General features: G+C 43.2%; 1 protein-coding gene across 1 annotated transcript in view; it reads right to left on the bottom strand.

Moving 5' to 3' along the window:
* Nucleotides 1-18,040, bottom strand: part of ADAMTS6 (ADAM metallopeptidase with thrombospondin type 1 motif 6) — a 2,910,080-nt gene that overhangs the window by 1,129,780 nt on the left and 1,762,260 nt on the right. Inside the window, exon 9 of the mRNA XM_044063364.1 lies at nucleotides 17,712-17,835. Within this exon, the coding sequence (XP_043919299.1) occupies nucleotides 17,712-17,835 (124 nt within the window). The remainder of the gene's footprint in view (nucleotides 1-17,711; nucleotides 17,836-18,040) is intronic.

Raw genomic sequence — 18,040 nt, 5'->3', positions numbered from 1 at the left:
ATCTCTGCTGGTCTTCGGGTATAAAGGCATCAGCCGACGCCATTTTCCTCAGTGTTTCTTGCCCCAGATGCCAGTAGCCCTCTTGGATAGCTAAATTTTTGGGTAAATGCCAATGTTTCCCAAAAAGTAGAAGGCAAACACAAAAGATATGCATGTATGTACATGTATACAAACAAATACACCATAAGAGATCCCCAGCTAGCTATTGGGTGGGCAATACCCTAGGAGTACCACAGAGGGAAGGAGGGTGGGTAATCCTGACTGCAGATGCTATCCTGTTCGGACATCTACATTTATGGTAGGTACAAAACTGTACTATGTCCTTCAAGGATGCATCTGCAGTCTAACTAAATGGGTAGAACACCATAGCCAAACTAGGGAGGAGGAATAAGAATTATGGTGTACTTAGGATCCCTTGCAACACTGCAGTGGCAAAGCCTGCTCGGGATCTAGAGTATAGAGGTAAGTTATAATGCTTGGCAAATGTATGCACGGAGGTCCAAGTAGCAGCCTCAATAATGTCCTTGGTAGCCACTCCTCGTAAGAAGGCTGTGGTAGTGGCTGTAGACCTTGTAGAATGAGGCCTTATGTTCTGTGGAATTTGCTTTCCATGATAGGAGTAACAGAATCTTATGCAATTTCCTATCCACTTGGAGATTGTCTGTTTGGAAATTGCTTTTCCTTCCCTTCCTGTTGCATAGGCTACTAGGAGCTGGTCAGTTTTTCTATTGCCCTTGGTTCTGTCCAGGTAGTAGCGCAACTGTCTATGTACATCCAAGGTATGCAGCAGTCTTTCCCCTTTGTTCTGTGGACTGGGAAAGAAGGTAGGTAGGTGGATTGCCTGGTTTAGAGACAGTCTGGATACCACCTTAGGCATAAATGTAGGATTAGTTCTCATGGACACTCTGTCTTGATGGAAGATTAGGAAAGGTTGTACTGCCATTAAAGCCTGTAGTTCTGAAACCCTTCTTGCTGAAGTAATTGCCAGTAGGAAAGCAGTTTTCCAGGATAGGTGTTGAAGATCTGCTGTTGCTGCTGGTTCGAATGGAGGGAGTGTCAATTTTTCTAGCACAAAATTCAAGTCCCATGCTGGTAATGGTGGTTTCCTAGGAGGTTTTACATTCTTAATTCCTCTGAGGAACTGCCTGAGTAGAGGATGCGAGAAGACAGGAGGATCGAGGCTGTATTCTGCAGAAATAGCTGATGCATGTATCTTGATGGAGGAATAAGACAGGACAGTATGTAGGAGCTCTGCCAAATATTCCAGGATGTTGGCAATATCTACTTTTGACACATCTTTCCCTCTTTCCGTACTCCAAATGACAAACCTTTTCCATTTCCCTGCATAGTTCCTTCTGGTAGAAGGTCTGCGGGCCTCAAGGATAATGTCTTTAACCCTTTGGGATAAATATGGGTTAGATGTTCTTATGTAATGTTCCAGGCAGTGAGTTGCAGAGTTTTCAGGTTTGGATGCAAGATGTTGTAGTTGCACTGAGTCAACATCAAAGGAATCAGGGGTAGAGTCCACGTTTCCCCCCCGAGACATGCTCCTCAGTAATGGATACCAATGTTGTCTTGGCCAATTTGGAGCTATCAGAATTATCCTTGGCGTTCCTCTTTGATTTTCAGTAGTACCTTGTGCATCAAAGGAAGGGTGGAAATGCATATGCTGTTAGGCCTTTCAATTGAAGGATAGAGAGTCCACCTTCCAAGCAAGAGGGTGGTAAGTCCTTGTGCAGAATTTCTTGAGCTGGTGGTTGAGTGGGGATGCAAATAGGTCTATTTGTGGCATTCCCCATTTCTTTGTGATGGCCTTGAAGATGTCGGGTGTAGCATCCATTCGTGAGCATCCGAGGTAGTTCTGCTTAACATGTCTGCTAGGATGTTTTCTTTTCCCAGTACAAATATTGCCTGTAATTGAATGTTGTAGCTCAGAGCCATATTCCACAGGTCCAGAGTCATTCGGCATAGGGGTATGAATGAGTACCTCCTGTTTGTTGATGTACCACATGACTGTGGTGTTGTCTGTCCTTATCATCACTTGGCCCTCTTTGAGGAATGGTCTGAAATTCTGGATTGCCAGTTTTACTGCCAGCATCTCTTTTTGATTTATGTGCAGGTGTAGCTGATCTGGAGTCCATAGGCCTTGAATGCACTTGTCCAGCATGTGTGCCCGAACCGAGGTCTGAGGCGTCCGTTGTGATGGTTTGGCTTGCTTGAATGTTGTGGAAGGCCAATCCTGGGTTTGCCTGGCATGTCTGAGCCCACCATAGGAACTCTTGTTTCAGGCATGGAATTAATGGTATTTCGGTTTCTAAGCTGTGCTTGTGTTGAGACCATAAATTCTTTAGGTACCACTGTAGCTTTCTCATATGCAGTCTGGCATGGGGGACCAAGATTATGCAGGATGCCATGAAACCCAAAGCCTGCAGAACTTTCCTTGCTGTTAGTTTGTTCTGCTTTGCTAGTGTCAAGAAGTAAAGAGGAAGTTGTTCTTGTTTTTCTGTAGTTAGGAATGCCATCTGTTTTACTGTGTCCAATTCTGCACCCAAGAATGTTATTGTCTGGGATGGTATCAGTTTTGACTTTTTTAAATTGACTGTGTATCCCAGAGCTTGTAGTAAGCAAATGACTCTTTGTAAGTCTTGTGTCAGCTTGCTTTTGTTGTCCGCTTGTATCAGGCAGTCGTCCAGGTATGGATAAATCTGGATTCCCTGAAACCTGCAATGAGCGATTACTGATGCCAGGCATTTCGTGAACACTCTGGGCGCAGTAGATAAGCCAAAGGGCAATGCTGAGAATTGATAATGCTCTGATCCTGCAAGAAATCTGAGGTATCTTCTGCAAATTGGTCGTATGGGGACGTGCAGGTATGCCTCCTTGAGATCTAGAGTTACCAGCCAATACTCCTTGCCCAGCATGGGAAGAAGTTGGTGTAGGGTCAGCATTTTGAATTTTGGAACAATGATGAATGTGTTTAAAGCGGACAGGTCGAGAATAGGTCTCCAACTGTTTTCTTTTCTTGGTACTAGGAAGAGTCTGGAGTAAAATCCCTTGCCCTGTTCTGTAGGTGGTACCCTTTCCACAGCTCTCATCTTTTTTAATTGAGCTATTTGTTTTAGGGCTTCTGACTTTTGATTTGGTGGCAGGTTTGGCATTCCTCTTTTGCTGGTAAGGTGTGGAAATGAAACCTGTACCCTTGGTCAATAGTTTGCAAAATCTTGTTGTCTCTTGTGATATAGAGCCAGTTTTTGAAAATAATGCTAACTTTCCGCCTAAGGGTGCTACAATTTGTTCCCTGGTAGGCGGTGTTAGAACCAAGTCACTGTGATTGTCCTGTTGCAGTGGTAGTGGTTGTATCCGTGGCTCGTTGGTTATTGCCTTGCCACTGGCTTCCCTGTAGGCACCTCCTCTGGATTGATTTCTGCCTCTGGAAAGTCTATTCCTGCCTCTCTGGCTTTTAGAGGAGTCTGGAAAGGACCAATTTTTGGAAGGCCAGTTCCTGCTGAACCTTGGGGGCTGTACCTGTAAGAAATCTTTAACTGTTTGTACAGATTTTGCCTTCTCTTCCATTTTCTTCATTACTTGTTGGGCAGGAGAACCAAATAGACTGACCTTGTCCATAGGAGCATCTAAAAGCTTTGCTTTAACATGATCCGGCAAGACCTGCTCTTTCAACCATGCATGCCTTCTTATAACTGTGCCAGTCATGGCTGATCTAAATGAAGCCTCCAGTGCATCATAGCCACATTTTAAAGAATGGTTACTAACCTGCTGAATGTTATTCACCATTTCTAGAACATATTTCTTATCTAAGGAATCATCAGAGGACAGTTTCTTAGTTAACTGATCAAGCATAAACTCTTGGTATTGGATCATATGAAACTGACAGTTCAAAGCTCTAGCTGAGAGAGTAGCAGAGGTGTATACTTTTACCCCATCTCTCTAAGGACCTGGATTCCCTATCAGAAGGGAGGGTTTTTGCTGAGGTCGAAGCTACTGCCTTAGGCCCTGGGAGATAGTCTCGGATCTGCAAAGGGGCCTTGTATAAGTGGTGATGAGTGTCCGGTACCCTGTAGAACCTGTCGGGCTTAGCAGGGGCTGGAGGTAAAGTATCAGGAGCAGTGCAAACATCATTAAAGGCATCATCCACAACAGGAAGAACTGGAGGTATAGCTAAGGGCCTATGCTGCGGTAAGTGTAAAAGGTCCTAAGCCTTTTCCTTGAATCTGAGAAATCTTGTCCCTGCCATTGGAATTGCTCTGCATGGCATGTAAGGTTTCCCCAAAGGAAAATTCCTCTGGTGGAGAGGCAGAAGGAATAGATTCTTCAGCATCAGAATCTTCATAAGTAGAAAGAAGCCTCTGGATGGTCTGTAATGTCTGAGTCATCAGAAGAGTCATCTGAGGAGCCTGGCTCAGGGGCTCTACTCTGGGTCTCTTTTCTGAGGTTGTGAGGCCCTGTCTGGGTGAGATTGGGATCCTCTTATTAAGGAGATGAGATCCTCTGCCAAAGTAAGCATTTGTGAACTGGAGCTGGGCCTGTGAGAGGGGGGCTTAACAGGCACTGATTTAGCAGTTTTGGCTGCTTTAGCCCTGGCAAAGGCCTTTATAGACATGGCTGCAGGAGGCCTAGCAGCACCACGTGCTGGGGTAGAGACATCAAAGGGATGGTGTCCGATAACTCTGTAGAAACCACAGTTGTAGGCAAAATTTCAGAGGCCGATTCAGCTAGGGTAGAAGGGGCCTCGGTAGTAGTCATGGATTCGGCTGTAGATTGAACCGTTTGCTCGGTTTCGGCCGAAACCGAGACACTTTCCGGTTTTCTTTACCGTGGTCTCGAACGAAACCGCGGACCACGAGTGTCGGTCCTTTTCTTTGCGTTTTTAACAATTTGGGTAGTCGGAGGATCCGGCGGCATAATGTACGCAAAATCTGAGCGAAAAACTGTTCAGCAAACTCCGACCCGGCCTAAGCGTTAGTCGGTTGAAGAAGCACAGGCTAAACAAGCTGCTACGTCGTGGTCTGGGCCTAAACAAGGTAAGCAGTAAGAGTGGAAATCTTTATGAGGTATTTGTTTCCCACAAGTTAAACAGTTATTTACTTTTTCTGACATCGGCTGAGGCAAGAAAGAGTCCCCAACGGGGTACTTAGCTTTTAGAAGTCTTCGAAGTTGTATTCGGTAGTAGTAATCTCTGGATCTGACCGACCGGCACTTGCGAACAGCTTCTGCTTGAGCCAGCAAGAAAGACTGGGGAAAATGGCGTCGGCTGATGCCTTTATACCCGAAGACCAGCAGAGATGACGTCGGGTGAAGTGCGACACCAGCCGAGGCCAGACCCAGACTTTGGAATCCGGCCGACCGAAGGGCTGCCTGACGACAGGACAACCCCATTTGTTAGGACTGCAGATGCATCCTTGAAGGACATCAGTGGAAACACAGCCACAAAGCATCATAGAAAATGATGACGTTTACATTACATGGGATCATCCATTACCAACAGTTCAAAAAATAGATGCTAGAAAACTGGATATAGTGGTCCATGAGAAGAAGGCAAAAGTAGCATTGATCATTGAAATTGCCACACCCAGTTACTACAGTGTCTAGCGTACAGAGAGACACAAAGTCATAAAATATCAGGATTTGCAGGCAGAAACGAGAGCAAAGTGGAAGAAAGATACCCAGACAGTCCCAATAGCAGCAGAAGTAATGGATCCTACAAAAAATAATCTACAATCATATTTAGATTGGTTACCAATACATGTAACTCCATACGAATTTTAGAAGGAGTCATTACTGGGCACACTGCGGGTGTTGCCAAGAGCACTCCTGGCTGACATAAAAAATATTGAAACAATACTAACTTCATGAACTTTAATCATACTTTGACTTAGGAATGGGGTCCATTCCCATCATGGTATAAGAAACTCAAAAGATTTGGAGAAATAATTAAAAAAAGGGTCTATATTATGATATCACATGCTCAGAAGAGTGAATGACACATAATCGACCCCATGTAAGCGAAAGGTTACACCGATGAAACATCAGAACAGAGATTTTTTTTCCAAGGAAAAAACATTGCTGTTCCAAAACAAACAAAAAAAAAAAACTGTAAAACATTACATAATGTGGGGGGCTTCACCCCCCCCCCCGACACCCCCTACTTAAATATACCAACTCAGAGATCGCACTACAATGTCGAAAAGGCAAAGTAGCGAAAGCGGCCAAACAAATTCTTTCCCAGGAAAAGAATTTGCTGAAAAGCCACTTCGCTATTTTGCCTTTTCACCCTTTTCAGTTCAAAAAAGAAGCATTCGACAACCTGCATCTACGACATCATAATAGGGTGCCTAGAAAAGTGATAGTACACATCCTGAAGATCAATGGAGCACATCCAATCATCCTTTTATAGAAATGGTAGAATGGACTGAAGTGTGACCATTCGGAACATTGAGTTCTTTATAAACAGATTTTGTATGCTGAGATCCTTAATTGGTCTCAGGTCCCCTGTTTTCTTTGGCACTAAAATGAATCTGGAGTAGGTTGTGAATCCTTTCTTGTTTGGTGGGACCTCCTGGATGACTCTTTTGTCTAGCAGCTTTTTAATTTCTAGAGTTGCTGCCTCTGCCTGAATGGGGGAAATGCTGGGGAGCCTTTACCTTTTGCTTGGGGGAATTTGTGAAAATGGTATGAAATAACCTCTGAATATAATTTTCCTCACCTAAGTATCTTTTGTGATTGATGCTCAGGAGTCTGGGTGAAGAGAGAAGTGCCCCCAACTACTTCCAGAAATGAGCAGTCAGGAGTTCAGGAGAGCTAAAAATGTTTATTCAAGAAGGTGTCTTGGAAACCCTGGTTTTGCAGGCCTCCTCTGCTGCGAGGGTGGCATCTACCATTAGAACCTCCCCCCTGCCTCTGGGGGAGGTATCCTCTCAGTAGTCTTGGAAAGGACCCTGGGACTTACGGAAGCAAATTTTTATCCTTCCTTGCTGATTCCTGATAACAGATTTCTGAGGGCTAGAAAAACAGATCCCCAATGCAGACAAGGTCTTTCCATCTTGCTCAATCCAGGAAAGCATTTCCTTAACAGTCGGGCCAAACAAGGACTATCCATCAAAGGGAGCATTGATGAATGAAGACTTGACAGGCTCTGCAAAGTTGCACAAGTGCATCCAGGCATGTCTCCTTACAGCTATGCCTGAACCCTCCGCCTGTGAGGTTCCCTCAGCCGCATGGGAAATTAACCTTAGGGATGGATTACAGTTGGACTGTAGGGTGGCCAGCTGTGAAAAAGGCTTTTTGTGGTCCTCCACAGACATGGACCCGGAAAGGGAATTGGAAAGCTCTTTAGTCAAATCCCTTTGCAGCCTGATGAAATGGAACAGTTCATTGACCATACGGCAAAGGTTACTGGGACATAAATACACTTCCAAATCTGTCCAATGTCCTGGACTCCCTGTTAGGGGGATATACAGAGGAGCTCTGCTCTGCCAGCTCTTTTTTAGTGGCTGTCGCCACAACCACTGCATCAGCAGAGACCCCCTTGCTCCAGTGGGGTCCGTCCTTAGGAAGGTTAAGAAATTTATCAGGACAGCAGGGAATGGGTTCTACAGTGTCCACTTCTTTTCTTGCCGGTGAGAGACTACATCTATAAACTCATCAATCAGGGGATCATTCAAGACATAAACAGGCTGGACCCAAAAGCTTCCAGGAAGACTGACTCCTCCTGGGAAACGGGATCAGAGGACCATCCATCTTTCTACCCGAGGACTTCTAAGACACCTCCAAATGAGCCATCCTCTGGTGGAGACCTTCGGGGCCCCTCCCCTTCATTGAAGTCAGTGTCTTCAGTGACCGAATCCTGAGGGGAACCTAAATCCTTCCTCTTGCACATTTTCTTTCAGGGAATGTCCTTTTTTGCAGAGGTGCACAAAAAGAGGGGAAAGTCCTTGAGAGGGACTGTCTGGATGCTTGATCGGGATAGCTGTCTCTATGGGTTAGTCTGTGAGGATCAGAGCTTGGATCCGATGGTGGGAGGGCTGTAGGATCCAAAAAAAAAAGAGTGGTCATGTCTCTCAGATGAGAGAAGGCCCTCTCCACCACCTCAAAGGCAAAAGATCTGGGAGAAGCCATAGTTGGACACACTGGAGCCGAAGACCCTGATACCACCATGCCCTAACCCTGCCAAGATCCCTGTCTCAAGGTGGTAGTTAGACCTGAGCTGTCCAATGCAGAAGACCTGAGGGGATAGGGATGGCTCAGACAACCTCAGAGTTTAATCAAACCACCCAGAACCAGCGGTGATGCTTCAGCTCTAACAGTCATCCTGTTCCAAGGGGATCACTGCTGGATGAGTCAGGGCTGCAGTTGGAGTCGAAAACATAGCTGTCTTCAGATCCGATGCAGACACTCTCCGGGTTCTTGGATCCAAGGGTTCCAAAATCACTGAATGGAGAAGGAGAAATTACAGTGTAGGAAACAGAAAGGAGGCTCACAGATCCGATGGGAGACAAAGCCTGGATAACCCCCATCTGAATCTGAGCTCTGAGGAACTTTCTCATCAACCTATCCATGTTGGCTTTGGAAAGGCCCCTGGAGGAGCTGATGGAGGAAGTAGTAGACTGGAGCTGGGGCACGCTCCTCAGAGTCTATTGCAGGTAGGAAAAGTGGAGATGAGCATATACAGGCTTTGATGAGAACTTGGGGACCAGGTCCAGGGAGACTTTGACTTGGTAAGCATCAGATCCAAGGGTGTCAGATCTGACTTTTTCTGTACTTTAACAGGAGGCTCTGAAATTGGAGTTGATTTTGGAGAATGGGTGGGAGACCACTTCCTGGATTCTTTGGCCTCCGAAGACGGCCTAAGTTTTTTTGTGGGGTTTGAGCCCCTGAAGCAGGAATTGAGAGAGGAGAAGAAGGTAACAGGCCTTTTAGGGCCAAGTTGTTACACCAGTTGCTAACAGCCCTAGTGTTGAACCCCGCACAAATTGTGCACTCTTTCTCTAAGTGGGCAGCACCCAGACAATAAACGCACTCCCTGTGGGCATCAGAACTGGGGATCTTATGCCCACAAGAAGTAAATTTTATAAACCCAGTGTTTTTAAGTTAGTGTTTTTTTTTTTTGGAAACCACCAACGACAGTAGAAAAAGATTATCCTCTGAAGGGTAGGAAGAAATAGATAAGAGGAAAGTAATAAAGTACGAACAATGTTACAGAGAACTACTGAGGATACAGGCTAAGGTAGGAGAAGAATGAAGAGAGAAATAAAACTTAGACATGACATGACAGAACACGAAAAATTACGGTAAGGGAGGAAGATGGAACTACAAGGACATTAGAAAACAAGTCACACTTACTGGCAAAAAAAATATACACCCTAAAGGTCAATGAGAAGGATTTGTGTCTGCAGAGACATGGCAGCAAACGATATCTGAGGTACTGCAGGGTAACTGGGGCATTATGGGTAAAGTGAGGAGCACGAGAATTTAATTCAAGAGTCTAGTAAATGTGGCCAAGATGGATCCAAGGACGGACCCAAGACCCATCAGTTGAGGAACAAATGAAAATGACAAGATCAGATCTAAGTTTTGCAGCATTAAAATATTAAAACATTTACTTACTTTATTGCAAACATGGTATAATAATGCAAAAACTAACGTGTTCAAGAAATGTGACATTCCACTAGCAGTTGTGAATTCGTTTCTGTATTCCTACTGCATTCACAGTAATTACTTGGATATTTCAAAAATTTCTTCTACAAAAAGCATACAGGTTTCAAAAAGTGCAATAGTCCTAAGTGGTGCAGAACCATGTACCTTCCTAACAAAAATATAAATGAAGTCACTTAGCTAGATAAGCCTGCCTGTACTATCAGCTAACACAATTAAATCAATCATACCTATTTTGAACAAGATGTTTTTTCATATAACTTGAGATAACATACTTTACTGCTTTAGTTGTCCAATGTACCAGTTTTTAACTGCATTTGGAAAACAATTTGGTCTGTAACATCTTACAAAAATGACATATAGGCTTCAAACAAGTCTTTTCCCTAACTTCCTGTCTGTACTCCTCTCCCACACCTAATTAGTACTCCTCTCCCACACCTAATTAGCTTACTATTGAAGATCTCTTAGTGGCAATTCGTCTTACAGATTATGTAATGAATATAGTTCCAACTGTAATAATTTTTTTCATTTCCTAACTAACCTCTTGTATGTAACTTAGTCAATCCAGCTCTTAGTTTGATTCTTCAAACATGATGGGTACAACAAAACAACCCCAAAAACTGCATACTAACATTTAATACATACAAAATGCACATGGATACAAATACAACAAGTTTTTCAACAGACAGAAATCACGTAGACTATGTAGTCTTCATGTTTCCCACATGCGATGGGTTGCTGACCCTTCAAAAGAAAAGGCAAATCTCTTACACCAAAGTTATAAGTATAAGCAAGTCCTGCGGGACAGAGGCTCACCTTCTATCCCACTACTGGAGGAAACACCAGTACTTGACCTCCTTAATGCAAACAAAGCTTTCTAACACTATAAAATGCAGCCCTGCAGAAGTGTGGAAAATAAAATACCTGCCATCATAACATATAAGGAGAAACAATATAATATAAACTTCAGGTAAATCTCCACCATGGCAGGGGAAGCAAATAAACAGTAAGATTAGGGCAACAGACCAAAATGGTCCAAAATAGAACAAAGATGTTCTTCGTGTTTCACTGTTACAGTCATTACATTTGGGTTATCTACTTGCAGGTAGGCCTCAGTCAGTCTGATTACAAAGTCTTGGGTCCTGCATTGGTTGCTGTTCCTTCTTCCATGACGTCAGGTCGTCAGAGGTATAAAACATGTAGCCGATGCCATTACACCAGTCTTTCTTGCTGTGCGGTGCCCGAAGCAGAAGCAGTTTGCAAGTGCTGGTCGGCCGATTCCTGAAATTTTTGGTTTCAAGTTTCAGAAGTCTACAACTAAAGCTAAGTACACCATTGAGGAAACTTTTTCTTGCTCCTTACCGATGTCAGTAAAAGTTAATAATTGCATTACTTGTGGAAAGCAAATACCTCATAAAGATTTTCTTTCGTACTGTATTCCTTGCCTATGCCCTGACCACGAAGTACCTTGCTGTCGGTTTTGTGCTTTATTTAATCAATGCACTATCTTCCGTCGGTATATTTTCGCCTCTAAATATTTTGGCTTTCGGTTTAATTATCCAGAAATGTCGTCGGTTAGCCATCCGATTACCAGGATTCCAAAAAAATGCAAAGATAAAGACAGAGACAGGCCACTGAGGTCCAAAATTGCTGACGATGCTTTTCCTAAGCCAGTCGCCAGTTCGCCGGTACTCAGTGAGGTGCTTTCACAGCCCCTGATACCCGCTACTTCTGATTAGCAGGCCTCGAATGAGACCCATTCGGAGTCCAGTATGCCGTGAGATGCTTCAACTATGGAACCCGCGGATGTCTCTACCTTGGATGGGTCCAGAGCCGCTGTGCAGGCACCGGCTTCTGAGGGTGTATTCAGGCCTACGGACCTGCATATTAAACCGACGCCCCCTTCTTTACTTAGGCCTAAATCTCGATCCATGCCTAAAAAATGACGCCCAGGCCTTTATGCCTAAAAAACAAATGATAAGAAAGGCTGAAGATCTAATAACTCTAATCAGGGGTAGCCACACCCCCCCCCCCTAAGAGACCTAGGACTGAAGTTGATTATGACTCTTCTGATTAGGATTCTGTTTTTTCTGATTCTTCTGATGACCTGGATTTGCCCTTATCTACTTACGAAGATTCTGATGCAAATGACTCCATTCCCTCTGCTTCCCCTCCTGAGGATTTTTCTTTTGGGATAACGTTACATACTCTAAGGGAGCATTTCCACTGGGAAAGCCAGGATTTTTCTGATTCAGAAAAGAGGCTTAGGGATTTCCTTCTCCTACCTCAGCATAGGCCTTTAGCTATTCCTCCTGTACTAGACATTGTTGATGATGGTTTTTCGGAATCTAGTTTGGCCCCTGATTCCCTGCCTCCTGCTCCCAGAAAACCTGACAGACAGTACAGGGTCCCTGAGTCCCACAAGTTCCTTTTTAAAAATCCTATTGCAGATCCAGTGATTATTTCACAGGGGCCCAAGGGCATTAAGGCTTATACTGCTAAAAATCCTACCCCTTCTGATAGAGACTCCAGGGCGCTGGATAGATGGGGTATGAAGGTTTACTCTTCTGCAACCTTGGCAATTAGGGCTTTAAACTTCCAGTTTCATATGTTAAAGTATCAGCAACATGTTATTGGACTGCTTAAACAGAAAATGATGCTGATTCCTGACTGTGTGGAAAATAAATAATTACAGGATTTAATGCAATCTGCTGAACAAGATGGAAAACATACTTTGCAATGTGGTTTTGATTCATTAGAGGCCTCTTGCAGGGCTGCTTTTAATGGGTCTGTGCTCAGAAGGCATGCTTGGCTTAAGGAGCAATCTTTGCCTGATCATGTTAAAGCTAAATTGTTGGATGCTCCTTTAAATCAGGACCGCCTGTTTGGCAACAAAGCTGAGGAAGCTCTTAAAAAGATGGAAGATAAAGCTAAATCTATGCAAACTGTTAAATATTTGTTACAAGTTCAGCCTCCTAGATTTAGTAGGCACTGGCTCTCTAAGAATTGGTCCTTTCCAAACCCTTCCAGGTCTTCTCAAGCCAAACCCAGACACAGCAAAAAACCCAGGTTTCAGTCCCAGGGGACACACAGAACTAAGCAGTGCGGGGCCTCCACTTCCAAATCTGGGAATAATAAGACTCCCCTATGGTAAACTGTCTCAATGACTTCCTTTTAAAATTTCCAAGCACTTACCAACTGACTGCCCCTTTGGGGAGAAAGATTGCTCTTCAAGCAAAGAATTGGGAACTCATTACCCAGGACAAATAGGTTTTAAATATAGTGTCCCAAGGATACAGATTTCACTTCCACACGTTGCCAACACCAAGCGGGTGGCCGGACCTACCCCCATATCAGTGGGCAGAGGCCCAAAAACAAGTACTTTCTCTCTTAAGCATGGGTGCTATTCAAATGGTACCAGAAGAGGAAAAGGGACAAGGTTTCTACTCAAGACTTTTTCTGGTACCCAGAAAAGACAATTCATGGCGTCCTATCCTGGACCTGTCTACTCTAAACACTTTTTTTGGAGATTCCAAAATTCAAGATGCTGACTCTTCACCAATTACTTCCTATGCTATGCAAAGATGGCTGGATGGCAACACTAGATTTAAAAGAAGCATACCTGCACATCCCAGTCAGGGAATCTTGCAGAAGATACCTACGCTTCAAAGCAGGCTACACGCACTATCAGTTCTCTGCATTGCTCTTTGGCTTATCTACTGCGCCCAGGGTATTCACAAAGTGCCTAGCTCCAGTTATTGCATTTTGCAGGCAAAGAAATATTCAAATATACCCATACCTGGACGATTGTCTAATTCAGGCAGAAAGCCTGGACATACTTTTGAATCATCTGGCCATTGTACAAAGGGTTCTAACTTGTCTGGGGTACACCATAAACGAAAAGAAATCACACCTGGTACCCTGTCAACAAATTATATTCCTGGGAGCAAGCTTGAATACAACTTCCCAGATGGCTTACCTCACACCAGAGAAACAAATTCATTTGATGACCTACTTCAAACAAGTGGCCACAAAAAAAAGATACAACAGCACCCTGGAACACGATGAAAAAAAGCAACAACCACAAGTTCCACCGAAAAATTTAATAAAAAGCTTTCTTCGCTGACGTCTCGGCCAAAAGCCTTCAAGAAGTATAATACAAGTAAAAACTGTGACCATATATATATATACACAATTACAACTGTTAATTAACCATTCAGCATTAGCAATCAATTAAGCAATGCTTTCCAATTAAACTCTTCATTTAATCCATATGGAGACATTGTTTTAAATTTTAAAATATACATTGCTTCTTTTTTTTATTAAAACAGACTTAATATCTACTTTATAAGTTACAGGTAGACAAACTTGCTCTAAAACAGTCGCTTTAAGATAATTGCTTATGCCCCCATGAAACTGTGCAAAATGTGAAGCTACAGGGCTATCTTCCTTACAATTATTTATATCTCTAATATGTTCTAGAAGTCTTAACTTAAATGCCCTTTTAGTCTCCCCAATATAAAACTTTTTACATGGACATTGTAAACAATAAATCACACCTACTGTATTACAATTAAAAAAATTCTTTGTAGTAAATTTTATATTATTAATTAAATCAAAAAAAGGCACAATAAATTTACAGGCCTTACATTTCCCACAGCCAAATGTGCCTATCTTAGTAAGATCTTTGTACAACACAAGGGGGGGGTAGACTAAATTTACTCTTAACTAAAAAATCTTTAATACTTTTACCCCTACGATATGAAAATTGTAAATTTAGCTTCAACCAATGTTGTACATTACTTAAGGAACATAAATAGTTCCAAAATTGCCTAACAATCTTTACAAATACATCAGTAAAAGAGCCAAAAGTAGTCACAAAATATATAGTCTCCTTTATGTCACATAATTTATTATACAAATTGACAATGGAACCATGTGGAACAAAATATTTGAGACCCATGTTCTTATAGCCATTAAACAGTCTCTTAAAACTGTTATTCAAAATCTCTTTATTATAACCTCTAGATGCAAAAGATTGCACCAAGTGGCCACAAAAACCCTGCTATCTGCAAGACAAATACTGCAAGCCTTGGGGTTCATGGCCTCCTGCATTCTTCTAATTCCATATGCAAGACTGCATATGAGGAAACTACAGTGGTATCTAAAAAGCCTATGGTGTTAACATTCTCAAGACGTGGAAACAATGATTCCTATCATACCTTGCCTACGCCTAGAGTTCCTTTGGTGGGCAGAGGCCTGCCACCAAAACAAGGGACTACCTTTCACACCACCCCCGGCCGCCCAAACCCTAACAACAGACGCATCAGACTATGCATGGGGGGCTCACCTGGCAGGGAAGTGCACTCAGGGCAAATGGAACCCAAGTCAAATGCACTTGCATATCAATCAAAAAGAAATGTTAGCTGTACAGAATGCTCTGACAGCCTTCAAGGACCACATTCTTCCAGGACAACTAATGGTAAAGACAGACAACACCACTGTTATGTGGTACATAAACAAGCAGGGGGGTACACATTCTTAGCCCCTGTGCAGACTAGCCAAGGCATTGTGCAACACAGCCTTGAGCTACCAAGTGCTCCTACAAGCTCAATTCCTGCCAGGAAAATTAAATACACTGGCAGATGGACTAAGCAGAAACCTCATGGACCCAAACCACTGGAAACTGGAACCAAGGATTTTCAACATGTTGACAAGCAAATGGGGAAGCCCAGATATAGACCTGTTTGCCTCTCCCCAGAACTACCAATTGGACAAATTTTGCACAAGGACTCCCCACAAACATGCCTGGAAAGTGGATGCTCTGTCCTTCAGCTGGAAAAACCTATCAGTCTATGCCTTGCCCCCTCTGCCTCTGCTCTCCAAAGTACTATTAAAAATCAAACAAAACAAACCAAGGATGATTTTGATTGCTCCAGACTGGCCGCGCCAACACTGGTACCCCCTCCTGCTCAGTGTGTCACGGTTATCTCCATGGCACCTGCCTCAGACTCCTTCCCTGCTGTCTTAGCAGGAGAACCAGATTCTGCACCCTCAGCTTCTAACACTGAACCTTGCAGCCTGGCTAATTACTTAATCTCTCCTTTACCATCCCTCAGCAAACCTGTGATGGATATCATTTTAGAGGCAAGGAGGTCTAGTACTAAAAGATTCTGTGCCTGGAACCAATCTCAAGGGATGAGCACAGCAGCGCCCAATTTATCTCTGATTTTACAATACTTAACTGAAATGCTTCACAAGGGCCTGTCTTTTTCCTCCATTAAAATCCATGCCTCAGCCATTTCAGCTCACTATAACACAGAACCTCCCCTCTTCTCTCATCCACTGCTGAAGCAGTTCCTCAGAGGGGCCAAAAATTTGAGACCACCCAGGGGAGCTCCAACCCCAGGCTGGGACCTTAACTTTGTCTTGGAGAAACTCACTCTACCTCCTTTCGAGCCAGCTGCTACTGCAGACTTAAAATTTCTTTCTTGGAAAACAGCTTTCCTTTTATCAATCACTTCAGCTAGAAGGGTATCTGAATTACAGGCCCTTATGGCAGTGGAGCCTTTCATCATCTTTCATGCAGACAGGGTGTCCTTCAGAACCAATCCATCCTTCATGCCCAAGGTGGTAGCCAGTGTGGCTCTTAATCAGTTCATTCATTTGCCAACCTTCTTTCCCAATCCACAGAATAAAGGGGAACGGATACTGCATTCCTTAGATGTGCACAGACAACTTAGATTCTACTTGGACAGGACTAAACCTCAAAGGAAATCTGCACAACTGCTGGTGGCATTTGCTGCAGGGGCAGAGGGGAAGGCTATTTCAAAGCAAACCATTTCTAAATGGATAAGCCATTGCATTCAGTTCTGCTATAAGCACCATGGAAAACCTATCCCCCAGGGGATCAGACCTCTCTCCACCAAGGCTGCATCTACCTCAACAGCCTTTCTCAGAGGCGTCCTTACCAGGGATATCCTAGAAGCTGCTACCTGGAGTTCTGTACATACTTTCACCAAGCATTATCATTTGCCAATTTTCTCTAAATCCAGAGCTGGCTTTGCCACTGCAGTCTTGCAGGGCCTTATAGCTGGCCCTAATGCTATCTAAATTCCTCCTCCCAGCCATAGCTTTGGGAATCTACCCAAATGTAATGGCTGCAACAGTGAAACATGAAAAACATAGTACAGTTGTGTACACTTACCATAAATGTAGATGTTCGCGTGTATTCACTGTTGCAGTCCTGGTTACCCTCCCTCCAGCCACCTAACTTCTTTGGGCTATACCTCTACTTTCCTTTACTATGCTTAAAAGCCTTTTTGGTGTATTTGCTTTTTTGTTGGAGGTATATCTTTGGCTTTTATATTTAACTGCTTCCCATTAGGGGGGCACCTGACATTTGAGGCAAGAAAAACTGATGTAAAGGCGTCGGCTGCATGTTTTATACCCCTGACGACCTGACGTCATGGAAGAAGGGACAGCAACCAAAGCAGGACCCAAGACTTTGTTAATCAGGCCGACTGAGGGCTACCTGCAAGCAGATAACCCAAATGCAATAACGGCAACAGTGAATACACTCGAACATCTACATTTATGGTAAGTGTATCCAACTGTACTTTTTGTGTTCTGCTACTGTCTGCTGAGCAATTAGCCAATTTGACCTCCCAAACATGTGCTCAGAAGGGCAAGATTTTAGTAACCTAAAATTGTGTCTGTTACAGATATTCAAAATGAAAGATAACTCAGCTATACTGCCATTAATATAATGAAATGTGCACATGTTCTACAAAGTGACTGTGAAGTTTGTTTAAACTACCAATCACAGAAGAATGACTTAGAAGTTTAAAAGGAAAGTCACCAAAATGCATCTGTCTTTTTGAAATATGGCCCTGTAAGTTGTCAAAGCTTTTAAGGCTGTTAATTTCGTAAACAAAGTATACTTGTTAAACAAATACAACAGTTTAAACATATATCTACTGGAAATAAGACATTGGGAAAAAGTTACGGTAACAGACTGCCTCCTTAATATGTACACCTACCTCCTCTGGGAAGTGAATCATTGAAAAATTCTTCAATAGTTTCACAAGTGCTTCCATCACCCCCACAGACACGGCATCTGTCTTCCTTTGCATCAGAACTCAAGATGTTATCACAGCCTACATGCTGTGTGGGGGGAAAAAACAAAACATTTATATTCTGTATATCATAACATAAGCCAAGTCTGTAGCAGAGTATGAAATGAATGCATTCCGATGTGAACATCTCAGCCTATATCAAGATAAAATGGACTTTTGAATACTCTGCCATTACTAGCTTAGTGTTAGACTTGTAGTGGACTATACAGAGCTAATGTAATAACCCAGAGTTG

The sequence above is a fragment of the Protopterus annectens genome, chromosome 2.part1 (assembly GCF_019279795.1).
Source record: "Protopterus annectens isolate FY-2018-M chromosome 2.part1, PAN1.0, whole genome shotgun sequence".
NCBI lineage: Eukaryota > Metazoa > Chordata > Ceratodontiformes > Protopteridae > Protopterus > Protopterus annectens.
The sequence above is the reverse complement of the archived record's forward strand: the minus strand, read 5'-3'. Positions and strand labels throughout refer to the sequence as shown.